The following is a 17449-nucleotide window of genomic DNA, read 5'->3' as shown; positions in this document are numbered from 1 at the left end:
CTCCTTCACTCATTCGTTTCCTATTCGTTTCAGACGCTGTGGGAGCGGCCAATGAGATCATTAACGCTCATGGCGCTCTCGCCCAAAGTCGCCTCTTATAAATTGGCCAAATATTGAAATCGAGTTTTAATTTGGTAAGCGATCACAATGTAACAGCGGGGCTCATCTGGAACCAAACATCAGCCCTCTCAGACTGCCACGTTGACGTCAGCCGAATGGGACACATTGTTTCGGGGTGTTTTCAACACCGGCAGGAGTGCTAAAAGGGCGAGCAGCCCACCAGAGACAGGCAAATCCTCTGCGGTTTTGACATCCTCATACCGTTATGTCAGGCATATGTGTCGCCTCGGGTCTGCTGTAAGGAAGAGCCGACCACATCCTGACATTATAACGGATCCCCGCTCGTCTGAAGGCTGACGTGTGGCCACCATGTTGCTGTCGTGTCTGCTGCTCGGCTGCAGCCTTGGGCTGGTAACGTATGCTACCCCGGAGGCTCCGGCCGAGTCCGTGCCCAGTGCTGCCCATACTCTGGTCTGGGGACCGGGTCTCGAAACCGACATCGTCCTGCCCGCTCGCTTCTTCTTCATACAGGCGGTGGACGGCTCTGGGAGGAAGTAAGTAGAGCGAAGTATCGCGTCGTACCCCGCACACGACAATGGGGATGTAAAATACCTCAGCTACAGCAAACTCAGACTTCAAAAAGTTGAAGTCTGTCCATATGAACTAACTTTTCTAAATGTTTGACCGTCCAAAGGTCAAAAGTGTGTTTCGTGGCTGGATGAAGCCTTTTAACCTTATCATTATAATTTAGTACTTTAATATAGTACACATGAATTACTCACAATAAATATAAATGCATATTAATAGTCTACTGATATATACAGTACAATTATTAAAGTCAAAATTAGTATTAAAGTTGAATAAACAATGAACTACCTGCCTTTTTATATGAATTGCATAGTCCATAAAATACATTCACTTAGTCTTTTTGCCGTTATGAATGAGAATAAGGAAATAAATACTGCAACGTCTAGCCTTACACTCTTTCTGGGAAAGATAATCTGGGTGCATTTCTCCCCATTGACAATGACCCACTTATCGAGGCGATAATAATTATTTGATGCTCTTATTTCTAAAATGTTAGTAGCAGAGGGTATCAACTCATCAGAATAACAAGTTTGTGTCTCGCCATCGTCTCCCTGCAGCCTCACCTCGTCTCCTGGGGAGAAGACCTTTGACGTGAAGATCTCGTCTTCCACCGAGCAGTTTGCCAGAATATGGATCCAAGTCCTGGACCGACGGGACGGCTCGTTCCTGGTGCGCTACCGGATGTACGCCAGCTACACGGACCTGCACATCCAGGTTCTGCTGAAGGAGAAGCACGTTGCCATGTCTCCATTCATTCTTCCAGGTAGAACATCAACAACACTGTCTGTTTGGAGTGTGGTTCAAATCTGCGTCACAGCCCCCCTGATTAATTCTGTTGCCATATGTAATCAGATGCTTTGGGCCATGTCATTGATAATGGATATGACCGTTCTTTCAGGAGAGAAGTTGGTACTTGCACGCCAAGTATTCAACGCAGTTGTTGCAGGTTTTATACAAACACGAAAATGCTTTCAAGCAATGCTTCTTTGAATGTGTACCCTCTTGTGACACACACACACACACACACACACACACACACACACACACACACACACACACACACACACACACACACACACACACACACACACACACACACACACACACACACACACACACACACACACACACACCTACACACACACACCTACACACTAGGGCTGCTCGATTATGGGAAAAATCACGAGTCAATATTGAAATCACGATTATTCAAACGATTATTTATAGTTTGAAAACATGTTGTAATTATTCTGCATGTCTCTCCCAAAAAAAACGTTGTAACTGAGATCTTTCGCCTTAAAAAAATACACAAAATGGTCAAAAAGAAAATGTTCCAATCAAAATGATATACAGATATGTATCCAGCTGTTCTGCCCTTTCTATAAAACATAAACATAAACCCCACCTCAGTCCATATTAACACCTCTACCCCCACCTCAGTCCATATTAACACCACTACCCCCACCTCCAGGCCCCGTGCACCACGAGGGCTGTGACTGCCCCCAGCCGAGTGGCCCGGCCTGGGAGTCCAGCATGCGCTGTCCTGTCTCCTTCCCCCAGATAGAGCTGGACCTGGCCGCGTTCCCCAGGGTGGACCCCGAGCGCAACGCCCGGGAGATCCCCCAGCGCTTCGGCCAGCGGCAGAGCCTGTGCCACTACACGGTCAAAGACAACAAGGTAGCCGGACTCTGGGCTTTACTTACAACACCCTGCTGCGGCCACAGCCTCTGAAACAGTTTGTTACAGACAGTGTGGTTGTTTCAAAGGACTGTGACGAATTTAGGCAACTTTATTGAAAAGGAGTGCAACAAAAGGTGTGAAAGGACGTTTGGTTTCCCTGCCCCCCTTTCTCACAAGATTATAGTCAGATGGGTGACCTTTAAAATTCGAGGTTTCTTGCATTGAACATGAGGAACGTCAATTTCTTACCCAGACCTTCACAATCTTACAAAAGATGACATTTCGCAGCTTAGCGCTTAATTTTTTTTCCACATTCTTTCATGGATTGTTTCTTCCAAAGGGCATGGGTGGGTGTTCAGAATAGCGGAGCGTTGATTGCTGAATAGTCGAAGGCTGCCTGGGGCTGTGTATCGGACAGGCTGCAGTCTGAAGACCATTGAAGGAGCCAGGTGTTTGTCAGCAGTAAAGCAGACATAAATCGTGGAGGCGAAGGGAAGTCGATCCAGGTCGCTGGCAAGATAATACGCCCAGAGCAGTGATCGCACAGCGCTAGTGTTACCTGCAGATCACTGGTAATTTGTCAGCAGTCAGTGATCTGTGGTCCCATGTGTAATGGACTACCTTTATGTACAGCTTGTGCAACCATGAGGGAATGTATCATTGTTATATTCCTTTGTGGTACAAATTGTTCCCTCAGGGCACAAGTCAATGAGGAAACCCTCTAGGTCTCATGTGGATGTATCGTTTGACCTTTTGACTGATTTCACCCAAAAAAAAAAAAAGGCTGATGGACCTGGCCCAACTTTGGACCAGTGCATTTCATATTGTGCTTTTTAATTGAATATATTGTGAATATTTGCCGTTTCTCGTCCTCTTCAGGTCTACATCAAGACGATGGGAGAGCATGTAGGATTCCGGATCTTCATGGATGCACTCCTCCTGTCCCTGACGAGGAAGGTATGGTGGACCCATCCAAAACAGATCATCCTTTAAACAACCAACGGTGTCTAATCATGTGATGTCTGGTGAATAAAACCTCTGACATCTGTCTATCTCTTACTTTGTGTATTAATTAGACAGAGAATGGATTTGAGTAAGGCGTTTAATAAAACGATTAATCAAATAATGCCGGGACTTACATTAGCACTGGTACCGGTACTAAACCGAGACGTCCGTGTTGGTTCAGAGCACGGCCCCAATGTGTATGTCAATTACACTGCGCAGCGCGGTAGAAGCCGTTGTTTTTGAGTGGTTCAAGCTGTTGAGGTAACCCGGAAACGATTACTACTCGGTTCAAGCTGATCGGTATCTACCAAGCCGTCCCTCCAGCTCCTTAGGAGGGGGGTATTATGGGTCCACTTGCTGACCCCAGATAACGGTTTGTATGGAATACCGCGGACACGGTTTGACCACAGCAGAAATAGAATACAAATACGTGTATTCAGTTTGCCCATGGGACTCGATAATAAAGCCAAAACATGTATAGATAATAAAATTAATTGTGCATTTATTTACCTATTTATATATAATTATATATTTAATAGATATCACTTTGTAGCTGATAAACAAACAGCCATCCCTCTTGCCTGCATGCAGGTGCGAGTGCCTGACGTGGAGTTCTTTGTCAACCTGGGCGACTGGCCGCTGGAGAAGAGACAGGCCTCGGACCGCCTCCACCCCATCTTCTCCTGGTGCGGCTCCAACCAGACCTGGGACATCGTCATGCCGACCTACGACCTGACCGAGTCCGTCCTGGAGACCATGGGAAGGCAAGTCACTCACTCACTCACTCACTCACTCACTCACTCACTCACTCACTCACTCACTCACTCACTCACTCACTCACTCACTCACTCACTCACTCACTCACTCACTCACTCACTCACTCACTCACTCACTCACTCACTCACTCACTCACTCACTCACTCACTCACATGACATTTTAGGGAGCTCCTTTGTCTACGCATTAGTGCAGTTGTTTGACACTTTGCAAAGTGTCCACTGCAAGGGTCAGATCCCTACTGTCGTGATCTTTGTCGACCTTCAGTCTTTTCAGTGGGTTAACCCACAGTGGGTCTGGTTCCTAACCATGATCCCTCTCTTTCCCAGCCCTCCAATATGCTCTGCAGTGGGATGAGAGGTTATTCTGTCTCCTATAACTGTAGGGTCCAAGACTGTGACCCCCTGTTCCCTTCTCCGCACGCTGCAGGGTCAGCCTGGACATGATGTCGGTGCAGTCCAACACCGGTGTGCCCTGGGACCAGAAGAACGCCACGGCCTTCTGGCGCGGCCGGGACAGCCGCAAGGAGCGCCTGGAGCTGGTGAAGCTGTCCCGCACCCACCCCGACGTGGTGGACGCCGCCTTCACCAACTTCTTCTTCTTCAAACACGACGAGGCTCTCTACGGCCCGCTGGTCAAACACGTGTCCTTCTTTGACTTCTTCAAGGTGAGGAGGGAGGAGGTCCACTTATTGCTCCAGGCACGCTGGGTGCCTTTGGTCAAATGGGTGCAATATGCCGCGTTTCCACTGCAGGGTTCGGTTCGCCTCAGTCCGGGAGGGAGGGGGCAGTATAGGCCAGCTCAGTTCCGAGGTCGCGTTTCCACCGCCGACAGTACCCTTTATGGTAGGCCGGATGTCGATCGCCGCGGCAGCTACGTAAACAACGTAAACAACGGCTTCCTCCCCAAGAAGGCAGAGGAACGTCTCCACCTCCTTGTTCGCCCAAGCAAGCGTTTTACGCGACACGTTCATTGTAAAGAATAAATACCTCGAGGCTACTGTTTGTTTGTTTTTATCCCCACGTCGCCCGGAAGTGACGATTCTGTCGACCAATCAACGGAGGGGGTGTGTAGCTCGAATTTTCCGGCACCCTTTCAGGCGTCTCAGTACCCCAACGGAGGAGTACTGAAGACGAGGGCAAAACGAGTACGGCTCAGTCCGGGTCACGCCCACTTTTGGCGGTGGAAACGCAATCCGTACCGCACCTTTGCAAACCGTACCGCACCCTGCAGTGGAAACGCACCATTAGTGTCAAGTAGAGCATGTTAAAGTAAATGTATTTTTTTCAGCCCGAGAATAAACCTGTCGGGTATCACTAATGTCATAGAATTAACCATTTATTTCATGAAATGGGTTTACATTATAGTTGAGTGGTATGGTTGCCCTCTTTTCTGGTGCTCCCTGCTATGGGATTTAAAGCATGACCTACAGATGTAAGATACAGAATACTGACATTTGACAACAGGGAGCACTATACAATCCCCCATGGGGTACATCAGATATGTCAAGCCATTGTATTGGTTACATACAATACAGCGCAAAAGCCGGTGGAGGCTTGGGTGGTGGGGGGTGAAATTCTGCTCACCGAACTTCGCAGAGAGTGTGTTTTGAGACGGAAGGTCTTAAATTGGCCGCGTCAATTAGTGTACGTGTGTTTGATTGGACGCCGTTAGCTGTCGGCTGATGGTGGGGGGGGCATGGCTAGAGTGTCTCCAGAACTAGCTCCGGCCATTAAATAAAAAAAGAGGATAAAAATGTATTTTGGAGTGATTTTGCATTGAGATGCCATTTTAATGTGAAAAAATATATTTTGCATAGAAGTGGCTTTCTCTGGGACTTTTCTTATTTTTCGATAATCTTCATGGCTAGTTCAGCTTTAGTAGAACCCATCAAACCTGGCTCGTCCCCAACCCGGCCCGCTCTTCTCCCCCCCTCCCAGTACAAGTACCAGATCAACGTGGACGGCACGGTGGCGGCGTACCGGCTCCCGTACCTGCTGGCGGGGGACAGCGTGGTGATGAAGCTGGACTCTGGGTACTACGAGCACTTCTACAACGAGCTAAAGCCCTGGACCCACTACATCCCTGTGAGGGCGGACCTGGGAGACCTGCTGGAGAAGATCCAGTGGGCCAAAGACCACGACCAAGAGGTGATGGTCTTCATTGGTTTCAGTTTTTACAAGGAGGTAAAGATTGCATCATGCTGATGATGATGATGATGCAAACCAATTCAGTCAAGGAGGAAAATATAAAAAAACATAACAAGCTACGTTTGCTATTGATGTTGATGAAGAAAAAAACACGTTATTAAATTGTAGCACATATATTTTTGTTATATATTGAATTTATTATTATTTGTTATTTAATGTAGTATGGCACATGATGTAAATGGGATTAATGCGGACATCATCGGTCAGTATTCAGACGTGTTGGTTACCTTTATAAACCCCAGTGACGTATCTGCTCTTTTCTTCTAGGCAAGGGACATTGGAGTCGCAGGCCAACAGTTTGCCCGCAATAACCTCATGGGAGACAGAATCTTTTGCTACTACTACAAACTCTTTGAGGTAAAGTGTATGTCTTTCCTTTATTATCATAGGTGCACCACGTATACAGACAAAAAACCTTTGAAGGTATTTTAGACGTAAGCATATAAAACCATTGAATCACTCAAAGCCGAGCTACCTTTGAGTTATAGTGCCAATTCCGTGGCCTTGAAGTGCCTCTTGATTTTTCTACATTGCCTTGAACTGCCAAATAAAATAATGTATTTATGAAATAAATGTCAAATCAGATGTTTGTGAGGCTGTAAGCATAGGTATTCATGACCCTTTTATTGACTTGGTAAGTAAAGTTAGCCAATTAAATAAAAAGTGTACTTTTGCATGCTCAGTCAAGCCCCTTATTCGGGAGGCTATTCGGGGTAAGAGATATTTTTCCCTTTTTAACGTTGCCTTCACTCCCCATGGTATATGTGTGCTGTAGCATAGCTTCTTGACAGGGGTTGAAGCAATTCCGTCCCCATAGGAAAACCCTGGCTCCATCAGCGCAGTCCACACACAATGATGTTGTTAAAAAATAAAAAGACTATGCAGACTTCAGAAACAACTTTCTGCTCATAATGAAATGCGCTATATCTACTGGGTCCAATTCATGGACTTCATGTATTCACTGGACAAAATACTCACCCTGTGGTGTGTTGAGCTTGGCAGTTCAAATATATAATAACGCTAATAGGGCTCATTACATAAAAAAAATAAAAATAACATGCGTTTTATTTTTCATTGAGATTTTCTGCTTCTTTTCTCTTCCAAGTTAATCAAATAATCTTCTCGAACATTTTAATCATATCAGGCTCGGTGTCAAGATGAGCTACAATGTCATTCATCTCCATATGAAAATGAATAGTTTGTATTATGTCCAATTCTCATCATGCAGAAGTATGCTGAGCTCCAGGTCGCAGAGCCAACTGTACGCAGTGGAATGACACTGGTAGAGCAACCTAGTGATGACCTTTTCCCATGCGCTTGTCAAAGAAGAACTGTAAGTATTAGCATTGAATTGTGTTCTTCTGTGCTGGCTTCAGTCCTTTTTTGCAGTGCTAGAGAAAGCACACTGCCGCCCTCTGATGGCCATAAGGAGCCACTACACAGCACCTGATCGCAAAGCTGGCAGTCGATGCTTCTTGTCCAAAAGAGTATTTCCTGCATAGGCTACTGTAGCGGATGATTCAATGCATTCATTATATATTTACTTCTGTATGTGTCAATCCATCATATTCACTTTGGGAATCTAATCAGAGATGTCCCGTTGTTTGATTTACATTTGTTGGTTTTATATATTGATCAATGCATTGCATCATGATTTAGATGCATCACTACTCAGATAATCAAGTGATGCAAGTATATGTCGCTGTATTGAATAAACAATTTCTATGTGTGTGTGATCAAACCTAATTTCTTAAAACGATTGTTTGTTTTCCAGGTCAAGGATGAACTCTGATTGATCCATCATCCAAGTGCTGTGTTTTATTAGTATGTATTAATTAATTAATTTGCATTGTGAAAGGATTCATTTGCCAAATTGTGAATTGTTGGAATTTCCTCCTCTGACATGAATGTTAAATGAATGTTGTTTTTATAATAAATCTATTTTTTCTATGTTTGTTTAAAAACGGCCTGTAATCTCATTTTTTACACACACGCATAATAAAGGAAGATCATGTCAAGAAAAAGTTGTAAATCCGCACTCTTCACTCCTGTCCGCTAGATGTCAGCCGCGCTTAGTTACATTTTAACCGCGAAATTCAAAACGAAGAAGACAGAAGATGGACAAGTTCTGTGAGGTACTTTACATTATAACAACTGATGTCTAGGTCATAATTCCTTCAATATGTACAACCAAAAAACGTTGCTACCCAAGTATCCTCATCTGTTTTCAGGAAAAGGTTAAGGTGCAGTTTGGTGTTAAGCTTCTGGACGCCGTTCTGTGCGTCCCTACCCAAGCAGGGGCTGTACACACGGCGGTCGTCCTGACCCACGGGGCGGGCGGGGACATGAACTTCAAACACCTGGTGTCCGTCGCCCAGGCCCTGGCGTCTAGTGGGTCGCTTTGTCTGCGGTTTACCTGCAAAGGTTTAAACCTGCCCTACAGAGTTAGAGCCTACAAGGCTGTGTGGGTAAGAGTGTGTGTGTGTGTGTGTGTGTGTGTGTGTGTGTGTGTGTGTGTGTGTGTGTGTGTGTGTGTGTGTGTGTGTGTGTGTGTGTGTGTGTGTGTGTGTGTGTGTGTGTGTGTGTGTGTGTGTGTGTGTGTTAAACTGTGTGTGTGGGGGGGGGGATTTAATTGTCACTTTACACTGTACGTTCATCTGATTGGCCAGGAATACTTGAACACGCTGGAGAAGTTCAGCATCAGACACATATTCCTTGGAGGTAAGAAATTCTTCTTGATTCCCCATTCAATATTGCTAAGGTTCTTCTAGCACTGTTGCATGATAAATAAAGTTTAGGTCTACAGACCCTCAATGGTATTGTAGCGGCGGCCAAGAAGCACACGGAGTCCAGCTTTTAGTAAATTGTAGCTCTGCGTCCAATATACCGCACGACTGCAGACTACCTTTATTCAACACCCTCAACGTATAAGGAAAACAGCACACCGAACTAACAAACATGTCATAGTCAGTGACGGTGGCGGCAACGATACATACACATGTTAACATTAAACAACACACAACTACACGCAACCAAATAACACCCCCGAACCCATTTACCCCACTTAACCTAACGACAAAAGCCCCTTTTGTCAACTGACAACACCAATTCCCAGGACCCCCTGCGCGACCCCGGAGGAGTCGCCACATTATTGTAAAAACATTATATTTTATATTATATTTATTATATTTCAATATTAATATACTCAACCAAAAAATAAGCAAAGACCATCACATCTGGAATACTTACATGAGGGTGATTTACTTTCCATGCTACTTAAATGTGTTAATGTTCAGTACAGCTACTTAAAGAATAAAGATGGTTTACTTGGTCATTATAACAGATGCATTGCGAGACATTTATTTGGTTTACATCTTTTATGTTGTTTTATTACCGAGAACACGTGACCTTAGGTCATATGCCCTCCTAAAACAACAAACGCTACATTTTGTCGATGTGTTCCACAATGCTAAATGAATGGACACATGTTGGCCTTCATAAAACTTATGTCACCATCAATCCACACCGTCTACAGGCAGGTCCATGGGCTCCCGGGCTGCGGTGGCCCTCGCCCGGCAGCTGAGCGAGGCGGCCTCGGCGGAGGCAGTAGCGGGCGTCATCTGTCTGTCGTTCCCCTTACACCCTCCGAGACAGACGCACGCCCACCGTCAGCGCAGCGAGGATCTCCGGGGACTCCCCGAGGAGATGCCCGTACTGTTCGTGTCGGGCACCGTGGACGACATGTGTGACAGGGTAAACAATACCCAACGCTTGAATGCATCACCGCGTGGATAACTCGTGATTGTATCTTGACTGTGTCATCAAGTCTGCAACAGTAATACATGGATCTTTTGCAATTCCATATACTTACAGTATTTCGTCTTTTGACAGGCCCTTTTAGAAACAGTGGTGAAGGACATGAAGGCCCCAGTAGATGTTTTGTGGCTAGAAGGAGGCGGCCACGGGCTCGCAGTGCGCGGAAGGTCGGAAGACTCCGTGTTGGATGAGGTGAACTTGCGGGTCGTCACTTGGACTTTGAAACACGCAGCACACGTGAAGGACCAGAGCTGAGGGTCCTAGGACTGTATGGCTTCGCTCTTTTGATCTTGAATAAATATCTATCTTAATAGTCTATATTACAGCCTACTACAGGCGCGTAATGCACTTTCACGCTGGTGGTCCTCACTGCAAGTGCAGAGCCAATAGGTGGAGACTCGCATGTCGCTTTGGCTATCAGCGTGTATGTGGAGCTTGACCTCCAGCTCCACTAACAGCCCCAACCCCGACTAATGTCCAGCCCATCCCCAACTCAATCATACAACCTGGTAGCCTCTGGCGGGCTATTATTAACAGGAACATGAATAATGCTCATGCTATTCTCTACTGTTGAGAGGTTAAGAAATCCCCCAACTGGTGCTGCTAGGGTGCTAACTAGGACTAAAATGAGTGAGCACATCACCTCAATCATAAAGTTCTTACACTGGCTTCCAGTTATTTATAGAATTGATTTTAAAGCTCTACTTCTTGTTTTTAAAGCACTAAAAAAAAACTTGTTTTTTTTCATGACGACCAATAAAAAACGAGTGTTACCCCTTGTGGTTTTTTTCATGACGACCAATAAAAAACAACAGTGTTACCCTTTATGTTTTTTTTCATGACGACCAATAAAAAACAAGTGTTACCCCTTATGTTTTTTTTCATGACGACCAATAAAAAGCAACAGTGTTACCCCTCATGTTTTTTTTCATGAAGACCAATAAAAAGCAACAGTGTTACCCCTTATGTTTTTTTTCATGAAGACCAATGAAAAACAACAGTGTTACCCCTTATGTTTTTTTTCATGAAGACCAATAAAAACAACAGTGTTGCCCCCTATGTTTTTTTTCATGACGACCAATGAAAAACAACTGTGTTACCCCTTATGTTTTTTTTCATGACGACCAATAAAAAACGACAGTGTTACCCCTTGTGTTTATTTTCATAACGACCAATAAAAAACAACAGTGTTACCCCTTGTGGTTTTTTTCATGACGACCAAAGAAAAACAACAGTGTTACCCCTTATATTTTATTTGACAAAGACAACAGTGTTACCTTTTATGGTTTTTTTCATGACGATCAATAAAAAACGACAGTGTTACCCCTTATGTTTTTTTTCATGAAGATCAATAAAAAACAACAGTGTTACCCCTTATGTTTTTTTTCATGACGACCAATAAAAAACAACAGTGTTACCCCTTTTGTTTTTTTTGCATGACGACCAATAAAAAGCAACAGTGTTACCCCTTATGTTTTTTTTCATGAAGACCAATAAAAAACAACAGTGTTACCCCTTATGTTTTTTTTCATGACGACCAATAAAAAACAACAGTGTTACCCCTTATGTTTTTTTTCATGACGACCAATAAAAAACCACAGTGTTACCCCTTATGGTTTTTTTCATAACGACCAATAAAAAACAACAGTGTTACCCCTCGTGGTTTTTTTCATGACGACCAAAGAAAAACAACAGTGTTACCCCTTATATTTTATTTGACAAAGACAACAGTGTTACCTTTTATGTTTTTTTTCATGACGATCAATAAAAAACGACAGTGTTACCCCTTATGTTTTTTTTCATGAAGACCAATAAAAAACAACAGTGTTACCCCTTATGTTTTTTTTCATGACGACCAATAAAAAACAACAGTGTTACCCCTTGTGTTTTTTTTCATGACGACCAATAAAAAACCACAGTGTTACCCCTTATGGTTTTTTTCATGACGACCAATAAAAAACGACAGTGTTACCCCTTTTGTTTTTTTTCATAACGACCAAGGAAAAACAACATTGTTACCCCTTGTGGTTTTTTTCATGACGACCAAAGAAAAACAACAGTGTTGCCCCCTATGTTTTTTTTCATGACGACCAATGAAAAACAACTGTGTTACCCCTTATGTTTTTTTTCATGACGACCATTAAAAAACGACAGTGTTACCCCTTGTGTTTTTTTTCATAACGACCAATAAAAAACAACAGTGTTACCCCTTGTGGTTTTTTTCATGACAACCAAAGAAAAACAACAGTGCCCCTTATATTTTACTTGACAAAGACAACAGTGTTACCTTTTATGGTTTTTTTCATGACGACCAATAAAAAACAACAGTGTTACCCCTTATGTTTTTTTTCATGACGACCAATAAAAACAACAGTGTTACCCCTTATGTTTTTTTTATGACGACCAATAAAAAACAACAGTGTTACCCCTTATGTTTTTTTTCATGACGACCAATACAAAACAACAGTGTTACCCCTTATGTTTTTTTTCATGAAGACCAATAAAAACAACAGTGTTACCCCTTATGTTTTTTTCATGACGACCAAAGAAAAACAACAGTGTTGCCCCCTATGTTTTTTTTCATGACGACCAATGAAAAACAACAGTGTTACCCCTTATGTTTTTTTTCATGACGACCAATATAAAACAACAGTGTTACCGCTTATGTTTTTTTTCATGACGACCAATAAAAAAACACAATGTTACCCCTTATGTTTTTTTTCATGACGACCAATAAAAAACAACAGTGTTACCCCTTGTGTTTTTTTTCATTACGACCAATAAAAAACAACAGTGTTACCCCTTGTGTTTTTTTTCATGACGACCAATAAAAAACAACAGTGTAACCCCTTATGTTTTTTTTCATGAAGACCTATAAAAACAACAGTGTTACCCCTTATGTTTTTTTTCATGACGACCAATAAAAAACAACAGTGTTACCCCTCGTGGTTTTTTTCATGACGACCAAAGAAAAACAACAGTGTTACCCCTTATATTTTATTTGACAAAGACAACAGTGTTACCTTTTATGGTTTTTTTCATGACGATCAATAAAAAACGACAGTGTTACCCCTTATGTTTTTTTTCATGAAGATCAATAAAAAACAACAGTGTTACCCCTTATGTTTTTTTTCATGACGACCAATAAAAAACAACAGTGTTACCCCTTTTGTTTTTTTTGCATGACGACCAATAAAAAGCAACAGTGTTACCCCTTATGTTTTTTTTCATGAAGACCAATAAAAAACAACAGTGTTACCCCTTATGTTTTTTTTCATGACGACCAATAAAAAACAACAGTGTTACCCCTTATGTTTTTTTTCATGACGACCAATAAAAAACCACAGTGTTACCCCTTATGGTTTTTTTCATAACGACCAATAAAAAACAACAGTGTTACCCCTCGTGGTTTTTTTCATGACGACCAAAGAAAAACAACAGTGTTACCCCTTATATTTTATTTGACAAAGACAACAGTGTTACCTTTTATGTTTTTTTTCATGACGATCAATAAAAAACGACAGTGTTACCCCTTATGTTTTTTTTCATGAAGACCAATAAAAAACAACAGTGTTACCCCTTTTGTTTTTTTTCATGACGACCAATAAAAAACAACAGTGTTACCCCTTATGTTTTTTTTCATGACGACCAATAAAAAACCACAGTGTTACCCCTTATGGTTTTTTTCATGACGACCAATAAAAAACGACAGTGTTACCCCTTTTGTTTTTTTTCATAACGACCAAGGAAAAACAACATTGTTACCCCTTGTGGTTTTTTTCATGACGACCAAAGAAAAACAACAGTGTTGCCCCCTATGTTTTTTTTCATGACGACCAATGAAAAACAACTGTGTTACCCCTTATGTTTTTTTTCATGACGACCATTAAAAAACGACAGTGTTACCCCTTGTGTTTTTTTTCATAACGACCAATAAAAAACAACAGTGTTACCCCTTGTGGTTTTTTTCATGACAACCAAAGAAAAACAACAGTGCCCCTTATATTTTACTTGACAAAGACAACAGTGTTACCTTTTATGTTTTTTTTCATGACGACCAATAAAAAACCAGTGTTAGCCCTTATGTTTTTTTTCATGACGACCAATAAAAAACCACAGTGTTAGCCCTTATGTTTTTTTTCATGACGACCAATAAAAAACGACAGTGTTACCCCTTTTGTTTTTTTTCATGACGACCAAGGAAAAACAACATTGTTACCCCTTGTGGTTTTTTTCATCACGACCAAAGTAAAACAACAGTGTTGCCCCCTATGTTTTTTTTCATGACGACCAATGAAAAACAACTGTGTTACCCCTTGTGTTTTTTTTCATGACGACCAATAAAAAGCGACAGTGTTACCCCTTGTGTTTTTTTTCATAACGACCAATAAAAAACAACAGTGCTACCCCTTGTGGTTTTTTTCATGACGACCAAAGAAAAACAACAGTGTTACCCCTTATATTTTATTTGACAAAGACAACAGTGTTACCCTTTATGTTTTTTTTCATGACGACCTATAAAAAAGGACAGTGTTACCCCTTATGTTTTTTTCATGACGACCAATATAAACAACAGTGTTATCCCTTATGTTTTTTTTCATGAGGACCAATAAAAAACAACAGTGTTACCCGTTACGTTTTTTTTCATGAAGACCAATAAAAACAACAGTGTTACCCCTTAAGTTTTTTTTCATGACGACCAATAAAAAGCAACAGTGTTACCCCTTATGTTTTTTTTCATGAAGACCAATAAAAAACAACAGTGTTACCCCTTATGTTTTTTTTCATGAAGACCAATAAAAACAACAGTGTTACCCCTTATGTTTTTTTTCATGACGACCAATAAAAAACAACAGTGTTACCCCTTTTGTTTTTTTTCATGACGACCAAGGAAAAACAACATTGTTACCCCTTGTGGTTTTTTTCATCACGACCAAAGTAAAACAACAGTGTTGCCCCCTATGTTTTTTTTCATGACGACCAATGAAAAACAACTGTGTTACCCCTTGTGTTTTTTTTCATGACGACCAATAAAAAGCGACAGTGTTACCCCTTGTGTTTTTTTTCATAACGACCAATAAAAAACAACAGTGCTACCCCTTGTGGTTTTTTTCATGACGACCAAAGAAAAACAACAGTGTTACCCCTTATATTTTATTTGACAAAGACAACAGTGTTACCCTTTATGTTTTTTTTCATGACGACCTATAAAAAAGGACAGTGTTACCCCTTATGTTTTTTTCATGACGACCAATATAAACAACAGTGTTATCCCTTATGTTTTTTTTCATGACGACCAATAAAAAACAACAGTGTTACCCGTTACGTTTTTTTTCATGAAGACCAATAAAAACAACAGTGTTACCCCTTAAGTTTTTTTTCATGACGACCAATAAAAAGCAACAGTGTTACCCCTTATGTTTTTTTTCATGAAGACCAATAAAAAACAACAGTGTTACCCCTTATGTTTTTTTTCATGAAGACCAATAAAAACAACAGTGTTACCCCTTATGTTTTTTTTCATGACGACCAATAAAAAACAACAGTGTTACCCCTTATGTTTTTTTTCATGAATACCAATAAAAACAACAGTGTTACCCCTTATGTTTTTTTTCATGACGACCAATAAAAAACAAAAGTGTTACCCCTTATGTTTTTTTTCATGACGACCAATACAAAACAACAGTGTTACCCCTTATGTTTTTTTTCATGAAGACCAATAAAAACAACAGTGTTACCCCTTATGTTTTTTTTCTTGAAGACCAATAAAAACAACAGTGTTACCCCTTATGTTTTTTTTCATGAAGACCAATAAAAACAACAGTGTTGCACCTTATGTTTTTTTTCAAGACGACCAATAAAAAACAAAAGTGTTACCCCTTATGTTTTTTTTCATGACGACCAATAAAAAACAACAGTGTTACCCCTTATGTTTTTTTTCATGACGACCAATAAAAAACCACAATGTTACCCCTTATGTTTTTTTTCATGACGACCAATAAAAAACAACAGTGTTATCCGTTATGTTTTTTTTCATGAAGACCAATAAAAACAACAGTGTTACCCCTTATGTTTTTTTTCATGACGACCAATATAAAACAACAGTGTTACCCCTTATGTTTTTTTTCATGACGACCAATAAAAAAACACAATGTTACCCCTTATGTTTTTTTTCATGACGACCAATAAAAAAACACAATGTTACCCCTTATGTTTTTTTTCATGACGACCAATAAAAACAACAGTGTTACCCCTTATGTTTTTTTTCATGAATACCAATAAAAACAACAGTGTTACCCCTTATGTTTTTTTTCATGACGACCAATAAAAACAACAGTGTTACCCCTTATGTTTTTTTTCTTGAAGACCAATAAAAACAACAGTGTTACCCCTTATGTTTTTTTTCATGAAGACCAATAAAAACAACAGTGTTACCCCTTATGTTTTTTTTCATGACGACCAATAAAAAACAACAGTGTTACCCCTTATGTTTTTTTTCATGAATACCAATAAAAACAACAGTGTTACCCCTTATGTTTTTTTTCATGACGACCAATAAAAAACAAAAGTGTTACCCCTTATGTTTTTTTTCATGACGACCAATACAAAACAACAGTGTTACCCCTTATGTTTTTTTTCATGAAGACCAATAAAAACAACAGTGTTACCCCTTATGTTTTTTTTCTTGAAGACCAATAAAAACAACAGTGTTACCCCTTATGTTTTTTTTCATGAAGACCAATAAAAACAACAGTGTTGCACCTTATGTTTTTTTTCAAGACGACCAATAAAAAACAAAAGTGTTACCCCTTATGTTTTTTTTCATGACGACCAATAAAAAACAACAGTGTTGCCCCCTATGTTTTTTTTCATGACGACCAATGAAAAACAACTGTGTTACCCCTTGTGTTTTTTTTCATGACGACCAATAAAAAGCGACAGTGTTACCCCTTGTGTTTTTTTTCATAACGACCAATAAAAAACAACAGTGCTACCCCTTGTGGTTTTTTTCATGACGACCAAAGAAAAACAACAGTGTTACCCCTTATATTTTATTTGACAAAGACAACAGTGTTACCCTTTATGTTTTTTTTCATGACGACCTATAAAAAAGGACAGTGTTACCCCTTATGTTTTTTTCATGACGACCAATATAAACAACAGTGTTATCCCTTATGTTTTTTTTCATGACGACCAATAAAAAACAACAGTGTTACCCGTTACGTTTTTTTTCATGAAGACCAATAAAAACAACAGTGTTACCCCTTAAGTTTTTTTTCATGACGACCAATAAAAAGCAACAGTGTTACCCCTT

General features: G+C 40.8%; 2 protein-coding genes across 2 annotated transcripts; both read left to right on the top strand.

Annotated features, from left to right (window-relative positions):
• poglut2 (protein O-glucosyltransferase 2) lies at window positions 1–8282 on the top strand. The gene is made up of 10 exons (XM_060039916.1): window positions 1–614; window positions 1206–1411; window positions 2120–2325; window positions 3208–3285; window positions 3925–4097; window positions 4538–4775; window positions 6049–6258; window positions 6586–6675; window positions 7547–7651; window positions 8093–8282. The coding sequence occupies exons 1-10, from the start codon at window positions 430–432 to the stop codon at window positions 8108–8110; spliced, it is 1509 nt and encodes a 502-aa protein (XP_059895899.1). The 5' UTR covers window positions 1–429; the 3' UTR covers window positions 8111–8282.
• A 72-nt stretch (window positions 8283–8354) lies between these two features.
• On the top strand, window positions 8355–10840 carry tex30 (testis expressed 30). The gene is made up of 5 exons (XM_060039917.1): window positions 8355–8453; window positions 8550–8786; window positions 8988–9039; window positions 9854–10071; window positions 10210–10840. Exons 1-5 carry the CDS (start codon window positions 8436–8438, stop codon window positions 10387–10389), a joined length of 705 nt encoding a protein of 234 aa, XP_059895900.1. The 5' UTR covers window positions 8355–8435; the 3' UTR covers window positions 10390–10840.
• The last annotated feature ends 6609 nt before the right edge of the window (window positions 10841–17449 follow it).

The sequence above is a fragment of the Gadus macrocephalus genome, chromosome 20, assembly GCF_031168955.1.
Source record: "Gadus macrocephalus chromosome 20, ASM3116895v1".
In the NCBI taxonomy this organism is placed as follows: Eukaryota; Metazoa; Chordata; class Actinopteri; order Gadiformes; family Gadidae; genus Gadus; species Gadus macrocephalus.
Note: the sequence above shows the minus strand (reverse complement) of the source record. Positions and strands in the feature narration are given on the sequence as shown.

Coding starts and splice junctions, on each gene's coding strand:
- tex30 (XM_060039917.1), top strand. Junction 9,040..9,853: donor CAGACACATATTCCTTGGAG/GTAAGAAATTCT, acceptor CACCGTCTACAG/GCAGGTCCATGGGCTCCCGG. Junction 10,072..10,209: donor TGGACGACATGTGTGACAGG/GTAAACAATACC, acceptor GTCTTTTGACAG/GCCCTTTTAGAAACAGTGGT.
- poglut2 (XM_060039916.1), top strand. CDS start 430: ATGTTGCTGTCGTGTCTGCTGCTCGGCTGCAGCCTTGGGCTGGTAACG. Junction 4,776..6,048: donor CCTTCTTTGACTTCTTCAAG/GTGAGGAGGGAG, acceptor CCCCCCTCCCAG/TACAAGTACCAGATCAACGT. Junction 6,259..6,585: donor CCAAAGACCACGACCAAGAG/GTGATGGTCTTC, acceptor CTTTTCTTCTAG/GCAAGGGACATTGGAGTCGC.